General features: G+C 38.3%; 1 protein-coding gene and 1 non-coding gene across 4 annotated transcripts in view; one reads left to right on the forward strand and one right to left on the reverse strand.

Annotated features, from left to right (window-relative positions):
- Window positions 1-2,176: 2,176 nt before the first annotated feature.
- TRNAN-GUU lies at window positions 2,177-2,250 on the reverse strand. The gene has a single exon. It is a non-coding gene; the product is annotated as a tRNA-Asn (tRNA).
- Window positions 2,251-7,634: 5,384 nt separating this feature from the next.
- The window catches only part of CASD1 (CAS1 domain containing 1), a 29,115-nt gene continuing 14,299 nt past the window's right edge, over window positions 7,635-22,450 (forward strand). Inside the window, exons 1-7 of one of the 3 annotated variants that reach the window (XM_015617839.3) lie at window positions 7,635-7,865; window positions 12,959-13,055; window positions 13,697-13,817; window positions 15,376-15,420; window positions 17,624-17,686; window positions 18,869-18,913; window positions 21,593-21,716. In XM_015617839.3, the coding sequence (XP_015473325.1) occupies window positions 7,733-7,865; window positions 12,959-13,055; window positions 13,697-13,817; window positions 15,376-15,420; window positions 17,624-17,686; window positions 18,869-18,913; window positions 21,593-21,716 (628 nt within the window). In that variant the 5' untranslated portion in view covers window positions 7,635-7,732. Of the gene's footprint in view, window positions 7,866-10,540; window positions 11,416-12,958; window positions 13,056-13,696; window positions 13,818-15,375; window positions 15,421-17,623; window positions 17,687-18,868; window positions 18,914-21,592; window positions 21,717-22,450 lie in introns of those variants that run through there. The other 2 variants (XM_015617840.3, XM_033511851.1) reach the window with 2 other exon arrangements.

Raw genomic sequence — 22,450 nt, forward strand, 5'->3', positions numbered from 1 at the left:
CAAACCCACAACCATGGTGTTATTAGCACCATGCTCTAAACAACTGAGCTAATCTCAGGGTTGTCGCTGTCAAAATCTCCTGTGCCAAGACTATCCTATAGGCAATTTCTTCAAAATGTCAGCATCAGAACTCACCCTAAATGTGCAGTAACATATGAGAAGAACACTCATCCAAACAGAAAAGCTCTTGGCTGCAAACTGCAGGCTCACTCAGAGCACAAAAATAAAGGACAATAATTAGATTTACTCCTTTAGTTTTCAGGTTCTATGACTCTGAAATTATCTTCTCTATGTAGAGATGAAAAGGGTTTCTCTTCATTACATCCTTCCTCCATAATGACTGTAAGTTTTTCTGGGCAATTTTATCCAAAGGGATTTACCACTACATTTTGGTTAAGGTATTTAACACCTCAAGGTGTAAGTCTCCCAATACATCCCACTATATACTCTACAACAGTGCCTAGAATGTGTGACAAGAGGAATCACCCAAACATAGCCTGACTTAATTTGGGAAAAATGTTTTTCATTACTGTTTCTAGTTAATAATGAGCTACCTTCTCATTTATTTTCATCTTTCAGCATTTAACAGGGAGTAAGACTAACTCTAATTCCTCTATTCAAAAGAACATCCACTGCTATTATGACTGTCTGTACCTGCCTCTATGCCACATTTGCTTTCCCACAGTCACTTAAAATTCCAATTCCTACAGAAGCTTACAATAGCCAAAATTATTGGTTCCTCAGCTTCTGCAATGAGATCCGAAGGACATTTGCTTATTCTTCTCAGGAAGAGCAAAGAGAACAAACCACATCCGTGAAGAGCACCTGCCTCACAGTAGACAAAGAGTAGAAAATACAGTTTTACCTCATTCCTCTCCTCTACTTTAATTCTCATATAGATACAACAGATGCATATAGGTACAATAGATACAGACAGATAAAAGAAGTCCTTTGAAACATTTTCATATGTGATTCTGGAGTACAGTTTTAAATACTTTATTTAATGTAGTTCCTGTAACTTTAGAAATTATTCTTTTAGTTAGTGGTCTCCAATTTTCTGGAGATTAAGAGTTAAGGTTAAGAATTAAACCTGTGCAAGATGAGCTGGTGGTTTGTGCCTACAGATGACAGCGTCCTTGTACTTGCTCCAGGTGAGAGGAACCCACATTTCATTTCCCTCCTCCAGTGCTGGGATGCCCTCAGCTGCTTAGGGAGAATGAGCACTTCGACTCTCCTGGAGATTCAGGAACTACATTCCTAACCCCTATTGACCACCCTCCCACAAGTTAACCATTGTATTTTGACAAGCACATCCAAGAATAAAAAATGCTGTTTCTAACACCTTGGTCATGTTTAAGGCAACATTTCTCTGGCCCTATATACAATGATATTACCATCTCCAGCGCTTCTACTGTTGTCTGTACATCAGGATCTTATAGATCTCTTCATTGTAATAAGACTTGAGTATCCATTTCAGGTGTGACATCCTGCTAATAAAATTATGGGCCAAGGACTGACCTATGGATTAACTGAGTTTCTCTTACACCGCCTTTCTTGGTCCATAGCAATGTTCTCACATTCTATTTATCCTCTGCTGCAGAAGTTTAGTCTAAAAATCCATTCTCTATGTTAACTCTACATAAATACTGTGGAAATTTCATATGCAACAATTCAGTAGCTATTTTCTGTGGGCTTTGTCTGAACAACTTCTTTCCACTCACATGAAAATGCACTACCCAGACACATTATGGAGACTACTTGCATTGATCTCTACTGACTACTTCATCTGTTTCTTAGTATGGTTATGAAGCTTAATACATTTTTTTAGATGAACGTATAGCCTTTTACAGCCTGAAGCTCTGAAAATTAGAACAGCATGCCTTCATGAATAATGAATTTAAAATTTATATATTTTTAGAAAAACAAGTATGACAGATAGGGAATATTTGGCTAAAATGAAATGATTTCTATGCAATTTCATTTTTAAATAATGATGCATGGATATTTTAGTCTGTTAATCCATTGCTGATACTTCAGCAAACTAGGGTTTCAGTGAACCTGAGGCTAAACAGAGAATTCTGTATTTCTAAAATTTCACAGAATGGCTAGGTTTGGAAGGGACCTTAAGGTTAATCTGGTTCCAACCTCATGCCATGGCAGAGGAAAATGAAACACACGTCCCTGGGTGGGCTCGAACCACCAACCTTTCGGTTAACAGCCGAACGCGCTTACCGATTGCGCCACAGAGACTCCCTTGGCACTGGAATCTTCATAAGAAAAAATATTTTTCCTACCCAAAATAAATTTATGTTTCTAAAAACATTGATTTCAAGTATCAGGGATTTAGTGCAGAGATGCTAAAAGAGAACATGGTCATCACATGGCATCTGTATTGCTGGCAGCCGGAAGGAAAGGCTTATAGTGCTGCAAAAACACTGCAAAGCTTGCACTGTGGTTATGGAGGCTTCCAAAGGCTGCCCTGTAAATTCTGAATTTTAATTCACAAGGGAGAACCAGAAAAAGGAACAAAATTAAACCAAGTGTTCATGAAAAAAAGAATAACTCAATTTGACAAGGAACTAACATTGACTGTCATTTTTCTTCAACCAGAAGTCAATAAAAGAGGAGAGGGAAGAACTAGAAAAAACTTACACCTGCATACCAAAAAACTCATCTTAACCCATTACTTTGATGGATACCAAGTTTTGAGGATAAAAATGCAAGCAGCTGAAAGAAAATGAATTTGTATTAGTGAGCTGAGCTGGGTTGTAGCCCCTTTCTCAGGACTGTAGCCACACAGCAATGACATATCCTATGATACAGAAAAGTGTGGCCCCTTAACTGTCCTTAATGAAAAGGGACAGATGATTTAAATATTTGCTATCTTCCCATTTCCCTTCCCTGTCTTCATCTGATCCATCTTTGTTACAGACCCACAGAAGCCTGAAATGAAAACATTATCAAGCCTCGTTATAGAACAGCAGATGTATATATCTCTCAGTGATAAAGCTAGACATGGCCTTTGTACATGTGATTTCATAATTACTTCACTTAATATTAGTCTGGTTTTAGTACAGATTATTGAGAAACCATTTCTATAACTTACAAAATTAGAAATCTGTAAAAGCAGTAATTTCTGATAGAACATCTAGGAATCTTACAGGCTTGAGGGCATATTTTTTTCAGCATTTGGCTACAAATTCAGTACTCATGCTATACTGTTTGATTGAACAAGTCCATTGAGAAAAAGATTTCTTACACTTTGTACTCCCTCTTCATTAATGCAATCAAACATTTGCAATAGGCAGCTACCATGCATACACATGCCACATGGAAACTTGATTCTTAGGGAAAAATTGATTATCATTATGAGGCTGAAAACCTGGAAATTAAAATGTCTGATGCCATCATCTCGCAGGTACCCAAAAACTGCCCAGGCTAAAGCTGTATAACTGAAAATACTACACCCAGGAATCCATTGGAAATACAGCTTTATTTCTGGCATTACAATTTGACCAGAGCAATCTGGCAATGCTGCACCGTTTAAACTAAGAAGTGATATGGTTTGGGGTATGGCAGACGTTACTAATGAATTAGTCAACACTTAATCTGTAAATAAATGTAGGGAATATTCTACTTATTACATAACAAACAGTATGTTCCTTATGAACACATGATCATTTTCCTTATGGAACTTCAAGACTAGAGGTAAGTGATAATATTTTTCTAGCTCTCATGCTTATATTCCTTGTTATCTATACTTCTGAAGAATTAATTACACTCTTATAAACATACACAAACTCAAAGGGGAAAATATCATGAGAATGCCCTACTATTCCTCTGACTGAGAATATTTAAGTATCAGCTGTTTGTTACATCTGACTTTATACTACATTAGCCACTTTATCTTTTTACATGCTTCCAGTCCTTGTAATTATATTGTGCCTTTGCCTGAAGACAGCAGCTCCAACTCGAGAAGTTACATAGGCTGTAATGCTGAAAACAGGAGAAAGAAGATCTCCTCTGAACTCAATTTATCAGCAAACTCATATATGCATGCCAGGTTTGACCCATGGCACAAAGTTCTCCTTTCATTTATGCTGAGCCTGCCAAGCAAAGTCAGGAAGCATTAAAAGAAAAATTACCTCATCTAAATTATACCTGTGTAAATGACATCTGTCCAATTTAAATTTATTTTCTAAATTGAACAGAAAGTCACCATTCTTCATGGTAAGTCATTCACCTCATTCTAACTTACAAGTAAATTACCACCTTACTTGCTCTCTCAGTTCTACAGGGGGAGGGTGAGTAGTTTAAAATAGATTGGTTCTCTCTGAGTTTGTGGAATTAGGAGGGATGAACCCCTTCATTCCTGACTGTTATTAGATTGACTCATAGAGGAAATACATCAGCCAAAAACCACAGTAATGACAGCGTCAGTCATTAGTGACCATATAAAACACCACAGCCTCTTATGAAAATAATTAATCCAGTTAACCCAAGGCTACACCTGTAGCAAAAACAAATGTGAAATTCTTCCAGAGCCATTTTACTTTTAATATTCATAGACATTATCCCACATGCACAGCAGTGCCACATCTCCACTGCCTCCCAAAGGCACTTTTCCCTTCTCTGGGTCTTCTCTCTGTGGCTGCTCTAAGTGTTCCCCTCCCACTGACGGCCCTTGGAGCTTCCAGCAGAGCAAGCAGAAAGCCAACAGAAAGCTATAGCATTTGCAAACCAAAAACTGAGGTTTGACTGATCAGAAAAGCTAGCAGACTGGTTTAATTCCAGCACACTAAGTTGATCAGCAGACAGGAAAAAAAAAAGTAGGTACACAATTTACAAAGCTGCTTCTAGCTAATAATAGTTCATGTCTGGAGTTGGTTTTATAGGGTACTTAGCAATCCCTAATTAGCCTTTTCTATCAGGCCTTTTATGTATAGTGGTTTTAGTGTGAATTACTTAGGTATATGTCATGATGCCAAATTCAATTAGCTTGTGAAAAACAAGGAGGAACCTGTTAGAAATGAGACCACATGCACACAAACCACTTCCTAACTCACAGCCAAAAGCTTCTGACTTCTGAATGATGGGGATCTCAATTATCAAACACCTAAGCAATGTTTCCAAGGAAACAAGGAAGCAAAAACAGATGTCTTGCTCACATACATATAAATATTTAATATGCACAGGGAGATTGATTATCTCAATTAAGATACTCAACCTGCAATGGCATCAGCTGTTTTTTGTGTACAGTATCAAACTGTAATTGTACAGTCTTAAAATAACACAGTTGAAATCCACACATAGAGTTTTCAGGCATTACTGAAGATCAGTGTTAGGTCTCCATGGCAAGTGAGGAATGCCCAGGGACTTCCAGGAGCAGGCAGCAGATCTGAAAGAGCCCTCCAAAGGCTACAGGACAGAATTACTATTTCTAAGGGTTGTAATTTTCTGAGATATCTATAAACAGAAGTATGGTTGTTTGGATAGCATTTTAGTTCCTGCTGCTCTTTTAGAGAAATAACATGATTTAGTTGAAGATCCCTGAAATTCTGCAGAGAGACACTTTGCTGTGGACACTTGAATTCATTTTTTGATTTTGAGAATAAAATAGTGTATTAAATTTCCCTGCTTAAGCATTGTAGCAAGCCTAACTGAGAAGCTGAGTCAACACCCCAGGAGCTCTGGTAGAACCCCATGCTATCTGCATCTACAATGATTACAGTAACAGCAGTAATTTGGGTAAGTTTTGAGGAGCTGCACTCACGGTCATAAGTGCACCTTGCAGACTTGCCAGGTAGCCCTCAAACTTAACATAGTTACATTGCAGAATGAGACAGACTGAAGTAAATATGTTTTGGTTGGATGAAAAGTCTCACTTGTTCATGAACAAATATTATATAAACAGATGAAGAAGAGTATCTGTGGTCCTTAATGACTGCAGGGAAGATATATTTTATAAGACAGTAAAGAATCATTAATGAGCAACAGTGCAAAAAGCTACAAAATATTCTAGCTAGAGAATATGTCAAAAAGTGTTTAAGTTGCTTCTTAAAGTGTAAAATGCATATGAAATGAAGACAAAGAAACTGAATCCATAGCAAGAATATTTTAAACAATAAGGTCTCAGTAAGAAGGCTTTGAAAATTCTTGACTTTTTGAATGAGGCATGAGAAAATAAATAATGCATCAATGAGAATTTTTCATTTATTAAGTTAAAGAATCCCTACTACAACCAGAATTGGGGGGGCTTGGTTTGTTTGGATTTTTGTTGTTGTCATTGTTTTAGTTTGGTTTTGTTGGGGTTTTTCTAGAAAAACATAACCAAATAACCACACATCTGTATACTGTACATCTGTACAATTTATCTCTCTCTTTTCCTGAGAGAATAAACCTGAGCACTTTAAAATAGTGAAGTGTTTTTATTATTTAAAAACAATACTGAAAAAGTAAATGAATCAACAGATATATTTGAGTAGAAAAGAAGTATACACTACATGTTGGCAGATAGTAAAGATATTGGTCAGATAGAAATGGGATATACATTGAATATATAGTAACAGCAGACGTCAGAATAATACTTAGAACTCGAATTCTGTATGTACATTACATTATGTGACTACATACTTCACGCATTCCCTAAGTTTTAAGTTTGCTTATATATGGTTACTTTATTTTGTGAAAATATCTTTCCCATGACAGTCTGCCCTGCTCTGGGCCAGCTGGGTTTGGTGGCAGCTCCCCAGCCCCACCACTGATGAGGGTCTGGATTCGGAGCCTAGATTTCCTGACCAACTCAGATAGCTGCTTGTGGAGGAGCAGAATTTCCCTTTTGTAAATCTTAGCAAGGTTTGATTTCAGCAATCATTTCATGCATTCCTCAAAACCGGGTAAATATATGGAGGTCGGCTTCTTGTCCCAGGAAAATTGCCATAGGATGAGAAGACAGTCTTAAGATGCACCACAGTAGATCTAGGTTGAATTTTGGGAAGAATTTCTTGAGAAAATGTGATTATGAGCTGCCCGGGAGGTGGTGGAGTCACCATCCCTGGAGGTGTTTAAGGAAAGACTACATGTCTTTCCTTAAGTTTAAGTGACGTGGTCCAGTTGGCATGGTCACAGGTTGGACTCGACGATCCTAGGGGTCTTTTCCAGCCTAACTGATTCTATGATTCCGTGTGTGTCAGCTTGCTTGTACAGTTACCCGTGTTGAAAAGGACCGAGCGTCTCCCAGCCTGGAATGACAACTTCCTTGTCAACAGAAGCGTGACAAGTGTTAAAAAATCGCATTATCTGGAATGAAGCCCTCACTGTCCAGTGCCCGTTACGGACCGTGTGTGGCACAGACCCTCGCCCATCTCCTCATTCACGGAGCACAGCCCCCAGGGGCTTTCCGCCTCTCCGCCGCCCCCTCAGCTGCGGGGCTCGGGCCGAGCGCGGTGAGATCCCGTTGAATCCACCGGGACCCGCCGCATCCCCACGGCGCCGCGGGGCGGGGAGGCGAACGCGGGGGCCGCCCGCTGGCGGCCGAGAGGAAGCGGCGGCACCACGAGAGGGGCGCCGGCTCCGCCCCGTGGGCCGCGGGGTGTGAGGCTGCTCTCGGCCGCGGCGGCGGGGACGGCGGCAGCGGCAGCGGCGGGGTCCGCGTTGGCCGCCGGCGGGGACCCAGTGCTGCCCCGCCGCGCCCGCCCGCCCCATCGCACGCTGTTGTCATGGAGGAGCCAAGATGGCGGCGCTGGCCTACACCGGGGGCAAGCGGGAGATCAACTACTACTTCAGCGTGAGGAGCGCCAAGGCGCTGGCGCTGGGCGCCGTCCTGCTCCTCACCGCCTGCCACGCCGCCTCGCGCCGCTACCGAGGTGAGGGGGCGGCCGCGGGCGCTCCGCGGGGGGCCGCGGCTGCCGGGCAGGGGAGGCGGAGCCCCGGTGCAGCCCCGGCGGAGCTCGGGAACCGTGGCCGTGCGGGGAGGGCGGTGGGTCCCTCCGCCCGGGGCAGCCGCGGTGGGCCGGGGCGGTCTGGGCAGCATGGCGCGACGGGTCGCCGGCTGCCGAGAACGCGACCCTGGGGACAGCGGCGGCGGGGACCCGGCCCGCGGGGCCCTGCGGGCCCGGCCTGGGGGTCGCCGCAGGCCCCGCCGGTCGGGTGAGGCCCCGCGGAGTGAGGGGAACGAGCGAGGCTGGCGGGGCTGTGGCCATGCGGGGTTTGCGCTGAGAGCGCGCCGCAGCTCCGGCGACACGGCCTGCGGCAGGTGAAGCTGCAGGGGTAGAGGGTGTCTTCTTCCCTGTCACTTGTTTCCGTACGGCATGATTAATGGCTAATTACCTGGCAATTAGTGGTTAAAGTCTTAATTGGTACGAGATTTGGTATATATTGTTTCGCTCTTTGAACCATCGCCTCAGACATAACGAAACCAGCCGCTTTGGTGGATGAAGCGAAGTAAAGAGCTGTTTGGTTTCACGTGTTTGTCGGTGGCCGCGGACGAGCTCTGGGCACCGAGTGGCTGTGGCTGTGACCGGCTGTGCGCTCGGTTACGGAGCGCTGGGAGCTCTGCTCCTTCCTCCTCGCTACGGTTGTTTTGGCCCTGATGCAGAGAACCTTGGCATGATCCGTGAATACAAATGGAGCTGCTGAAGGAAGTATTTACTTGTTTCTGTGTCACGCTAAAAAATGTGGTATGATTTTTTGTGGGTAAATCAAAAAGCTGATCTGTAGGGAGATGACCGCGGCTCTGTTTGTTGTAGCACAACTGGTGTGCTCTAACACTTGGCTGCCAGCGTTCATGTGAGACAAGGCTGAGGCAGGTCACGGTGGAAATGGGAAAACCGGTAGGGATCTTTATGTTTACATTTCCCTAGATTCGTCCTCTAGCTGGCATGTCAGTAAGTCTGAACTGACTAGTGTTAAATTTGAAGGCTTGGAAGCATTTACTGAATTCTAGAGTAGCTCAAGCATGAGATAATTGAACTTGCCTGTTGTGCAGTGTTCCTTAAGGCACAAGAGAGTCACAAAACTAGACAGGAGGAGGGTGGCAAATTTTTAAAGAGGGATTGCAAGACTAAGCAGAAGGGGACTGACAGATCAAGCATGTTACAAGGGAAATAATACATATATAATTTCAGTAAATTCTGGGAGAGTTAATGGGGGGTAAGTCTTAGATTGCAAAATGGTGAGAATCTGCTGGCCTTTATATAAATTGATGTGGTCAGTATGAATTGGTACAAACTGTTCAAGTTTTTTCACTAAGGCTTTTAGTTTCTTGAAGCAATTAAAGGGTAAGGGAAAGGTTTTCCCATAAGTGTTTAAATGGTAGGAGGACATGGAGTCATAGTGAAAACAGACTTACCAGTTTGAGCTTCTATGAACATAAAATGTGCAAGAGAGAAGTTTACAAAAGGAAGGTGGAAAAATTACAGCAGACAAATTTTTAGGGTAGATAAAAGCAGAGGTAAGAAAGGGATCATTCTGGGAACTGCAGCAATATCAAACAGTTGAAATTCAGCAAATTCCACAATACGTTTGACAAGCAATGAACAAACGAGTGGTTTTCACTGATAGTGTACACCTAAAGCTCACTGGCACCTCACTCTCAGTGGTGTTGGTCACTGACTCTTAGTAGTGGTATAATAGAACTTGGAAAGTGTGTACAAAAGAGCAACACAAATGGCAGAAGAATAAAACAGCTTCTCTATGAGAAAAAATCAACTAGAATAAAATTCTGTAGTCTGGACAGCAGAAACCTAGTAATTTCGTAATGATCTCATGATAGGAATTATTGGGGGAAGATAAATTGATTGTTACTGTGTCATAACACAAAAGATGTCAACTAACAAATGAAATTAGGTAATACATTTGAAATGATTGCAAGAATGCACTTTCTTTTACACATTAGACATTTTACACCAAGATTTTTATATCAAAAATATCCCAAAAAAGTTATCGTGATTTCTGGAGGGTGTATGAGATGGAGCTGCAAACAGGTTTAAAACTGCCAGGCTGTGAAAGCCAGGCCATGTCACATAAGGGATTGCTGTGTTTGTTCTGCTTTTATGTTTTCCCTTTTGTCTGATTGTCATTACATATAAAGATTTTAACGAATTTTGGCCATAGCCATGCAAGTACATATTATTGATAGGAGCAGCCCAGTGTACTTCCTCATCAAACTTACCTGTATAAAATTTACTTGTATGAAAAAATGCTGAACTGGGGTTGTAGAAAGTCAGATTTATGTTCAGGAAGACTGTTTTATTTAGGGGTCACCTACACTTCTTTTGCAAAAGGATGTGAATAAAGAGAAGGTACAGACTGTCTTTAATTTGTGAAGAGTTAAGTGGGTTGAATATTTACATACTGTCAAGTGAAGTTAGTGCTTTGTGGTTTTCAGTTGTTATATTTGAAAGGTAAAGTCCTCAACCATTCTGGAAATAAGAATTTATTTAAAATTTTGCATCTTAAAATCAACACTAGTAAATTGTGTTTAAAACTACATTTTTTACTTTGGATAATAGAGAACAATTGAATTTCCAGTTCTTTGAAAGTATGTGTTTCAGAGAAAGCTTTGTGCTCTGGCACTGAATGAAGACTTTGAAATTTCACAATTTCAATGGAATAACCACAGTTTTGAGGAATGATAAATTAGAATAATGAGCATAATAAAATTCAGAAAAATTATACACTTTGTATAACTATAATGTATATCTAAGTAAGCATAAAAGTTAATATGTTGGAAGGATAATTTACATAGAGTTTAGAAAGAATGGTCTGTGTTTTGTGTATACAATGGCATTTGGAATTCTTAGGGTTTGGGGTTTTTTGTTTTTTGTTTGTTTTTTGTTTTTTTTTTTTGTTTTAAGATCTCATTGATGGTTAAGAAGAATTTGTGGTGTATTAAAATAAGCATAGTTCTTTGGCTGCTGTTTCACCTGCTAAAGCCAGACTTGAGCTTTTCTGGAGGCACTGTCTGGTCTGTAACTTCCACTTTACTTTCTTGGGTGCTTTTTCAGTTTTGTTTTACTCCCCTGCCTCATATTTTCCCCTTATTTAATGCTATTATGTTTGAAGGAAGATATCGACCATTGGTAATGGCCCAAATGAGTTTCAGGAGCTTTCTAATATTGCTCAGGGCAATAGTAAGATAATCAGTACCTGGAGTTGGGAAAGAAGGCATAACCCCTTGACGTGAAATATTGTCTCTGTGTTTGAAATATATACAGTGTGTGATGTTTGGAATGTTACTTCAGTGAACATACTGTAGGGTGAAGGATTAATTGTTTTATGATCAATTACTGTGGCAGGAGTGCCATGGAATGCAGAAGTACTGAGCTTGGGTCATGACCTCTATATAAGGACATCCTCCAGTCTTGAAAACTTGATTGAGAAAGAAGTGATAGTGGTCTACAAATCATGACAGATGTAAGTCCAAACTATCTTGTCCCATGGAAGAACCAGGGAGTGTGCCAAGTAAATGTAGTAGAAACATTATTTCAAATAAAGGCAGATGATTCTTCAAGCATCAGCTCTGGATGTAGAAAACTCTACAAGGATTCTGTGGGTTCTAAGGACTTGAAGACTGCATTCCATTTCAGGAAGTCCTTGGAATGAACATAGTTGGAAGAATATTAGGCAAGAACATAATGTTTATTTGCCGCCTTCTTACTTATCTCTGAGCATCTGCGTTTGGACCCTGTTGAAGGCAGAATACCAGGATAGACTGACCATTGGTCTGACTATGAATAACTGTCCTGATTTTCTTACACATCTTTCTCAGCAAGTTAATGGATGTCAGAGTGAGTCTGATTAGTCGTGGGTATTCTTTTACGAAGTTCACTCTTACATCACTTTGATACATCTCCTTGTCGTCATCATTGCAAAGTGGCGGACTTAATATCAGTAGTAACTCTAAGCCACCTCATTATCAACTAATGTTGCTTTTGATTAGATAGGTTTTTTTATTATTCCTGACAGTTTCATTTTTTATGCAACTTACTTGAAATAATAGTTTACATGAGTTTGCAAGTTTGAGAATCAGGGAAATTTTGTAGCCTGAAAACTGAAGTATGAGGTGAGCTTAATGAAGTGAAGGTTTCACAGAAAGTGTTAGGTATGGGCAGTGGTACATTGTTTCTGCACAAGCTAAAACAAGTCCCTACTATTTCATTCACAACCATTTCCCTGTTTGTCAGTGCTCGGAAATGCCAAGTATGACAAAAATGCTGGAGAGCAACTTCTCTTGCGTTCAATGGTGTTCAGTTAGCAGCAGAATCTGCTTGACATGGAGTTGGGAAGATAACAGTCACAACAGTTATGATTTCATAACTGATATATATTTGAGATTTAACATGACCTGAAATACCAGCACCTGTAAAATGAGTCATCTTAATTAGCATAAAACTTATTGACTGGAAAAGATAAGTGCAGAATGATCAGTAAATTGATGTGTAAATGTTTGTTTGTTTGTTTGTTTTGTGTATTAACCCATATCACCGGTTCTAAGATGATCACATGTCTTTATGTCTTAAACAGAGAGCTGTAATAGACTGTCTTGCAAACCTTGTGATGAGTTTTGTGTTCTATACAAGATGCTGTGCATGGTGATTCTGTGTAGAAGATTGTTTTATTCAACAGTTGTATTCTTTAGTTTCATATTATATTCTGGATAGTAGGTAGTGTGGATTGGTGTCTCTTAAAGAAAATGCCATTCTAAGTCACATCTTTCTCACAGCAGAAGTGGGATCACTAACATTTTGTGGATAGGGGTGGGATTTATTGTATGAGTGGGAAGGCAACTTGCAGAAACTTATGCAAGGTGTATTTATAATCGGTTAAATTTGTTTACTACTGTTGATTATTTAAATTTCTGTTTTTCAGATGCTGTCAAAATATTTTTTATAATAGCAACAGTCAATGTTTTACATTTCACATGTCTGAATTCTAATCTTACTATAACATTTTAAAGGTGGTGATACGTGTGAGTATCTTCTGTCCAGTGGGAGATTTCTTGGAGAAAAAGTATGGCAACCTCACAGTTGTATGATGCATAAGTATAAAAATAGGTAAGGCAGCTCATGTCTTCTGTTCATTTGAAAAGAAGAGTCGTTGTTAGACTGCAGCTGCAGGAATTGCAGTATTGTTCATTTTATATCTGATTCTCTAAGCTTTCAAAAATATACATTTATCAGAAAGAAGTCTTTTCCAAGTACTTTGTGTGTTTACAGTGTTAACCATAGTTGTATTTCTCTATAAAAATACAAATAAATGTTGGTGATGGAGGTACTGGCACAAATTATGGAGAGCCACATGAAGCTGCTTATGTCACTCTCAGATTGCTGACCTTATGTGTCAAATTGCAAGTAAAAATATCCCAAATAAAATTACCAATCACTTTTTTCACTTACTAGTAAGAAACTTTTTTTTGAGTTATGCTGTATATTCCGATTTTGAAACTGCTCTATTTGTAGCACACATAATAGGAAAACCTGCTTAACTGTTTGACTAATCCCATTAGCAGGAGAGTTCATTTTCAGTTCTATGCAAATTGCAATAAACTGTTTATTAATTCAGCATGTTTAAAAAAAATTATCATGCCTTAGAGCTGGATATAATGCTTAAATTATCTGTGTAGCTCTGTAGATTTTCAGCATACTTCAAAGATACATGTTTTCTGTAACATTACTGTTGCTGTTTTGTTTTACAGTGAAGCAAAAAATTGCCTCATAGACAAACATGTTGTGTTTATAGGAGATTCTAGGATTCGACAGCTGTTCTACTCATTCATAAAACTGATAAATCCTCAAGTCAAAGAAGAGGGAATTAAGGTGAGATAGCTTGTTTTGTTGATTGATTTTTTTTTTTTTTGTTTCTGTCTTCCCAATTTACCTCATGACTCTTGCCTGAACTTCAAAAAAGCAAATTGTACTTTTTGTTGGCTTAGCCATATGAAAGGAGAAGCACAGAAGGAGAAGATTTGACTTATTCTTTGAAGAACAACAAGATTGGACCAAAATAATTGTTTGGCTACAGATGAGATAATTGTGAATCTGAGAACTAGGAAGCTCAAGAGAAAGCTTGCAGCAGCCTGGGAATAGATTAATGAAGCTGACTTGTCCCATAGCAATTTATATTTCGTATTTGGTTTCTTGATGAGAAAGTGATTGCTCCCTTTGTATGTTTTTAAATAGTAGTAATTTATGCCTTCTAATTTGTCATTTAAAATGTCAGTTAAATCGCTGATCTAATCTGTTCATAAAAATCCTTGGGGCAATGAGATTTCCAGGTCTAACTTGAAGCTGAAACTAAAAATAGCTTCAAGTCTTACCTTATTTTTGATCACTGATGAAGAGCTGTCTGAATTTGATAAGGTGAAGAATGTAAACTGCTGCCGGGTAGAAGGAGGAAGAAAGGACTTAGGTGTATTGTTTATTGAATAGAATGCTGATTTCTTTTGCTATATGATACTTTCAGGGCACATGTCTTCATAGATGTACATACATATGTGATAGAAAAGATACCTTTTACTTCCAACAGTACATCAGATTTGTCACTTATTTAGTAATTCTGTCACTTAGAAGTGCAAGCTGGAAGCTTGTCCAGCATGCAGTCACTTCCACCTGTCAAAACAAGGTGTTTGATTGATCCAAGAGCTCTGGTTTTCCTAGTAAATTGGTTAGGTCACTCTTGCTGCCCAACAGTAATGGGGAGATGATAGAGTTCTGTAATGGATTTTGAGTTGAGAGTATTTTTTGTCAAGCATTACTGAAATCAAGATCTCAGTTTGAAGAAGAGAAGACACTTGTTCTTGTGGATTAGGACCAAAATTAATACTGTATTTAATAATTTTAAAAGAGTATTGTGTATGCATATCTGAATCTTTCCTTTCTTGTTTCTTACAGTTTTCACTCAGAAAATTTAATAATGCATTCCAGATTTTATTTCTGCTTGAGATTATTTTCTTTTATTCTTTAATTAAAACTAGTTGGTTGTTTTGTGTAAAGGAGATGAGCAGATGAAAAGGAAGGCTGGAAAAATGCAGTGTAAGAAAAGAAAGAAGAAAAGTAAAGTTTTTCTTATGTCGGGAGGTTAAATTTAGGAAAATGTTTGATACCTTTGGAACAGACTGAATAGAAAGCATTTCAGACTTTGTTGGCTAGATTGCTTCTAGAAAAAATAACTGTTTATTTTAGTAGTTTGTTTTATCAAGAAAGCAACATAAATATTTTGCATGAGTCCTCTGAGAAGTTTATACAAGAAAAATCCTTTCCACTGAAGGTAAATATTGTGTGAGAGCAAGTTAGCATAGGTATGTAAATATTTAGTTTTCATTCTGGAAGTTTTTCTTACTTTGTTTTTATTGTTTTGGGGTTTTTTTTTTGACAGCATGGAAATATCCCGTTTGAAGATAAGTCTGCATCAATTAAAGTGGTAAGTTTTTATCTACTGTTAAATTGCAAACCATAATCATGTTATTATTTCATACAATGTAATTGAAAATGCTGTCAAAGCTAAAAAGTTAAAAGAAGGTTAAGACCATCAACATTCTTTATAAATATTTCACAGGTGTTTCACAGTATATCTTATCATATTATATTTTAAGAGAATTTGGCATGGAGTACTTGTATTGTGGCTTGGTTTTGGGCATAAGATCTGGAATTGTGTATAATTTTTGTCAGATCTTACAATTTGGCCTTTCCAAGCATACCTTTTGACAGGAAGTTTACTTTTTTTCATGCTGTAAAAATATGTATCTGGGTCTTCCTTGGGCTGCTAATTGTAACTGCCATTGAGTTTTCTATGCTATCCCAACAAGTATGCCTTCCACCATTTTTGCATGTAGAAATAAGCACAACGTTGATTATAATGTGGATATTTAAAAAAAGAAAACAAAGTACTTGAGGGTAGTTTTTCTGAAGGACTCTCTTCTCCTCTGCCCTGGCAATGGAAATGCTAACCTCAATAGCTTTCTTTGCTTTCCATGACAGCTGTCAGCAGTGCTGAGATTGTGCTAGTCATGTATTTATTTATGCCCTGAAGAAAACTCATTCTCTATTCACCAAAACCAAAGAAGCAGTGTGTTTGCTGAGTTGTCTGAATGTGGGTTTTCAGTACTTGTTTGTGTACATGGTTAAGATTTAGGGTACAGAATAACATTTTAGGGTGTAAGCCCATGGCAATTTAAGCATGTGCTGACCTACTCTGTTGGCTTTCACAGTATGTGCCTGTGTTGGTGCTGTAGCTGGCACTGGTGAGCTGTGGAGTGAGCTGTTTCAGAAGTCAATTCAGCCAGAAAGTTACTTTGTAGGATTCCTTTTCGTTCTGGTCTGATGTGGCTCATATGTGGTTATCTGAATGCTGGAAAAGATGGGACAGAACGCAAGGCAGGGTGAAAGGGCTGATGCAGTGTGATTTGCATTGGGCTAGCCTGACAGGATCACATCTTCAAAACTAACCACGAAGATTTGAGATGGCAGGTCTGGGCTTTTGGGAGATGTCTGGTAGTTAATATATTCCCAGTCTGCTGCTTCCTTGTTTTGGTGCAGTGTTGCTCTTCGACATTTTTGGCATGGTAGCTGAATTTCCGTATTCAGACTGTGAGGTGACTCAATAATACAAATGTGGAATATGATTGACCATGAAAACAGAAAATTACTGGGAACAAGTGAGGCGTTTAATTTTGCCCTTTCTAGCCATCACAGTAACTCTTCTATCCTTCAGCCACTGCAGAGGACTGCATGATTGCTCACAGGTTCCACAGCCAAATAATGAATTGACAGTACTCAAATGAACTGCCAAAATGTTACAGTCCAGAGGAATGGAAGATAGAGATGTCTTCTCTGCTGATAGTGTCTCAGCATTCTGTTACAAAGTTTCCTCACAATATGTTCTGCATGTGTAGTCCCTGCCATTTCCCTTCAATGTGTACTCTTAGACTATTCAATAGTGCTGTCCTAAGGAACAACTAAATGCTAGGAAGTCACAGCTTTCCCTGGAAGAAATAAAAGCACTAGTCCAGACTGTCCTAGATGAAAGTTGAGCACTGCTCCTGGCACCTAAAAGAATGCTGGTGGGTAATATGTTTAATAGCCATGACACTATTAGATTTAAACACATGATAATTTATGAAGTAGTAAGGTAAATTTTTTAGGTTTTGGTTTTGTTTGAAAATTATTATTTCATGCTATTTTAGACTTTGGAACAAAGAAAACCTGCTGGTAAAAATGTGGAAAACTGAGCAAAAAGCAGGCTTTAATAAGTTATAGATGTGACTTTGGATTTATCCTTGATTGCATTAGAAACCCAAGGACATCCCATTTGGCAGACATTAAAAAATTACCTTCTTGGTGAAATTCCTGCTCCTGAACTATAAATAGAAAATTGTTTCTCATGAGAGAAAAGTTTTGTGGGTTTGTTGGCTTCTTCTCCCCTTTTCTTTCCTGTGCTTTCTGTTTTCCATGCTGGAGTAAGATGTCAGGCTTTTCATGCTAGCTATAAGGAAATCACATTCTATGCCAAATGTTTTTCCTTTACAGTTGAATTGATGGCAATTAGTTTGTTTTTTTGCATTTTTTGGTTTTATTCTACTAATTGTCTTTTAAGCTTGCAGAGTAAATCTGCCTTTATTTTACAGGATTTTCTGTGGTATCCAGAAGTTAATGGCTCTATGAGGCAACGTATCAAATCTTGGACAGAGGTTTGTTTTAAGAGGTCTATAATTTCACTTCAAAGTAGTGAAAGGGGGATGTTTACTGGTGTATATGTTTATGGGTATCTCCTAGTCTTCCAAGGATGGTATCTCATGGACCTTAAAAACCCCTAAGTAAACTAGAAAAACCCTGCTTCCTAGGAGCAGGTTAATTAATCTTATTAAGAGCTAAAAGAATTTCAGTCTGGTTTGGCATTTTACTTCCTCTGTGGCTGCAATGACTCCAATGTGACCAAATATTTTGATCCTTATATCTCAAGATTTCAACTTGAGATATACTATGATTCTGTGATTTTGTATATATGTTAATTTGAGTGTTTCAGAGTGAAGGGCAAAAGTAATTTGCAAAGTCAAGAATTCTTTGATTTTGTTTGTTTTTGATATCTCCCTAAATTAACACACAGATTATTTTATATGTTTCAGTTATGATACAGGTTGTCATGTTATTCTGTTTGTAATTCTGACAACAAGTAATACATTTACAGATTGGTGACTAATTTTTTCTTGTTTCTTCCATTGTTGATCTTTGAATAACCTGGAGTTATTTAGTAGTAGCTCACAGTGATTATTTTCTATTCTCTCGATCATTCTTGCACAACACCTTCCATCAGGATAGCTGAAGTTATCATTTGGTTTTCTTTTTCTCTGGTTTCTACAAAAATTGAGAGCTGCTGGTTTTCCTTGCTGTGCCAGGATAAAACTGGTACTGAGTTGTTCAGGACTGTTTGTTTCCTTGTTCTCTTGTGTTTGGGTACACTGGCCCTTGTTCTTGTCCTACACAAGACCTCCAGGGTGACAATGGTCAGTGCAGCAGCTCTAACAGATGTTTGACAATGCTGAGACTGAGATAAAAAGTTCGATAGTGTGATCTACAGTTTACTTGACCTTAGGAGAAGATGTTTAAATAGCTTTTAAAGAGAACTTATGCTGCCAAATTGATCAGGACTGTAGTTGCTTATTGATACTTCATGCTTTTGTAGATTATACTACGTCAAAAATCAGCTATTTTGCATATATCAGGTGTATGTTATCTGTGATATAGCTGCAATCTACTCTTTTTTACCCATTAGCTGATGGCAAGTGAATCACAGTTAATAAAGATATGAGTCTTAATAATGAGTGTAAGTTAAGAATATTTTAAAACTAATTAATTTTTTTGTTGTTTCTTAGGGTTCTGTGGCAAAGCCTCATATAATTGTAGTAGGAGCTGCCACGGTAAGTTAATATATATAAGGGATTTTAGTAAAGAAGAAAGGATATCTTGCAGGATAACTTTAATATTCTTAAGTTGGTTACGTGTTCAAGTTGTTTAACACATTTTATAGTAAAATACCTATTCTCAATGGATTTGCTGTTACAAAAAGTAGTTTTAAAATATCTGGGGTGCTTTATTATAGCTTTGTGATGTACAGTACTTGCTTTCTGTCAGCAGTACTGGTTAATAAGCATTAATTTGCTTTAACCTGGCTAATAGAGTGGATTTAGTTAAAAGCAGATTATTAATTTTAAAAGTTAAATAAATATTTGCATACTAATTGAGGTGTATTTTTAATATACCTTTTTCCGTCACAAAATTCTACTTTTGAGCATGGCCCAATCTGGGATGGTCTCTTTTACCACACATATTTCTTTTATATGTATATATGTACATATATATGGTTAGAAATCATAATTTTACATGGATAATTCAACAACTAAAGAGGCTGGAGTTCTGGAATCTTGTTACACTTGAAGATTCCACCACTATGTGCTGAAAACAGGGCAAGTACCAGAAGAGGTGCCCTAACCCTTCAGTTTGCCACCAAGCAGGACATTTCTACCTGTGTTGCACTTGGCTAGAGTCAACCAATTCTTAAAAACTTCCAGGGATGGAGTTCAACAGGCCCCCTTAATTAGTCCTTTCTAGTAACAAAGTCAAGTCAAACAAATGCTCATCTCATTATTTCCACATTTAATGTCCTTTACTTCCAAATATTTGGGAACTGGAATTTGGAAATAATTAGCTAATATATTTTCATACCAGCTGAAATGTAAAGGGAGGAAAATGTGTTGCATTTACAATCCTTCAAAAGCAGTTTGGTTTAGAGACAGTTGAGACACATTACCTGTCTGGAAACTTCTGGGCATGCCCACCTAAGGATGAATTCACTCAATTTTAAGAGGAGGTCATGTAGACCTCCACACATATCCTGAGGCATCAACAATTCTCCTTTTCCTTTAGGTGAGCCCCTAAGTTCCCTTCCTCTGAAGGATTGACATAAATATTTGAGCTTTAGGAGTTGTAGTAAGCCTAGAAAATTGCTTCTCAGTCTGAGACTGTAGCATTTATTACTAGGATGAGTCATTGTCACTTCATACAGAAAATGCTGGCATTTGTTGGCATTTGTATGGTTAATATTGGATAATGTTCTGGCATGCAGAAGGTCAGGTTGCAAAACTACAGGACACTTTGCTAAATAGTTCCCTTTACTCGTATGTATACATTAGCCATAGCTTGTTGCCTTCTCTGGACAGCAGGAGATAGAAACTAACAATATGCAGGGGAGGCTCTGCTCTTTTTAACACTAGCATATTTATACAAGACATTTAATATGATATCTAGAATTGGACAAAGAGAAACATCCCCTATTTTAAGGGACTTCCAAAAAAACAAAAGCTTCAAAATTCAGACACTTCAATAACCTCACCATAGCTGACACTGGTGTGGTAACCTGCCACAACCTGTATCTTTAGCTAAGCTCTTGGGTTGGTCATGCTACTTTGGCCTGGACATGTCTGTCTTAAGATGTCAACTGCATAACAGTTTATAAATAGAAGTAAAGTCTTATAAGCTGGAGGAACTCCAGCTCATACAAAAGTCAGTTGCTTGCTTATTTTGGGAAAAGGAGCTTCTCTGAGAGTGTCACTACCATGCTCTGATTCTTAATTCCTGACTTCCTGTTGTATGGAATGTGCTGCTTGAACTGTCTGTTAAATACTGTTGGATTTTCAAAAGTATGTATTTAGCTGCTGGGAGAAACTGTTTCTTTTTTTCCAGTGGGAGTTCTCAGAATATCTGTATGTTATTTGGTTTCATGAAGTATTAATTTATATTGAATAATATTTTCAGGAAGTCCATTAATCAGTGTACTTGTCTTACGATGAAATTTTTATGTAGTTATTTAGAGATAAATAGAGTTTGCTACATTTAGGCTATTTGTTTTGGTTTTGCTTTTTTTAGTTCTTACTAAGTTAGTAGAGATACAGTAGCATTTTAAAAAAATGCTGCATCCATTTTTCATTTAGTGTGGGAAATAATTTTCAAAAAATAATTCTCAAAAAAATAATATTAAAAAAAATAATTTTTCATTTTGTATGGCTATAGCATTCTCCCAGGGATTTTCTATAGAAGATTAAACCAGAGATTAAAATGGCTCTTGTTTGGTTTTTTGGGGATTTTTCCCCCTTGTGGATATCTGCAAAACAGGTGGAAATACTGGAACTTGATACCGCCATCAAGTTTTGTTTGCATGCATCTCTTGCTTTGGTCAGTTTTTCTACAGTGGAATTGACTGAACTGGCCAAGATTTTTCAGTAACAAGACTGGCTTTGCTGCTTCATTGTTGGATAAAGCCAGGAGACTTTGAATTAAAACATCTTGTGTAATTTAATTCATGAAAAGTCAAATATACACTTAAGTTGAACGTGATTAGATGATGTGATTGAATGTAATTATTTGTCTGGACAGCTTCTTGTTCCAAAAGAATTTTTTTTTTTCACTTTTGAATAGAAAACTGAAGAAATCTAGCTGTATATGATGAAATAATGTAAAATAGCTACAAGTGGAGCAAGGGAATCAAGTAATTAAGGGTCCTCTGACATACAGGTTTTGAATTTACTTCTCTATTTCTCCAGTGGTCTATCAAGATTCACAATGGCAGCAACGAAGCCCTTGCACAATATAAAATCAATATCACTTCAATTGCACCTCTTTTGGAAAAATTAGCAATAAGTAGTGATGTTTACTGGGTCTTACAAGGTAAAGTAATGAACAGTAGGTAACAATTTTTAACCTCACTGTGTGTGGAATCATTATGTTGTAGGACATGGAAAACCTAATCTATACTTGCAGGTTGAAAAAGGTGTTGGTTGAACTTCACTCTCTCCTTTCTTGCAGTCTTAACTAAGCTGATACATAAATAGCTGCTACTACTGATAGAGACTTCAGAGCTTTATCAGGAAAAACTTCTGCCTTAATTCTTTGTTAGCTTACTCTCAGACTCAACATGCCAGGTCTATTCTCCCTGTGTTGTGCTCCATACATTCCTCCTGGGAGTCTGAACACAGGTGCATGCAACAGCAGTATTCCTGTGGTTTTGTTCAATTGAACTTTCAGATTATATTAGTAATAGAAGAAGTTGAACAAGTGCATCCTCTGTATGTGTCTAGAATGGACACACTCTTGAGAATATGGAGAATTTAAGTCTCTAGAATGAAACTTGATGCTCTACACTGTGACAAGAAATCATGGCTCACAATGAGTTAGTGAGATTTTTATTATGGCGCCAAGCTTAATATTTTGTTTAATATTTCCCTGAAACTGAACAATGAGCTCTTAGGTAGAATGTTCTCCTGGTTTCTCAGGCACAGGACACAGCATTTTAGATTGTCATCACCTCAGTAAGAAACAGGCAGATTTTGAGCCCTGTTAGCAACATACCCAGCTGTACCCTTACAGTCACATCCAAGTTCCTCTGAAAGGTGGTTCTAGAG

This window comes from Parus major, chromosome 2 (assembly GCF_001522545.3).
Source record: "Parus major isolate Abel chromosome 2, Parus_major1.1, whole genome shotgun sequence".
Taxonomy (NCBI): domain Eukaryota; kingdom Metazoa; phylum Chordata; class Aves; order Passeriformes; family Paridae; genus Parus; species Parus major.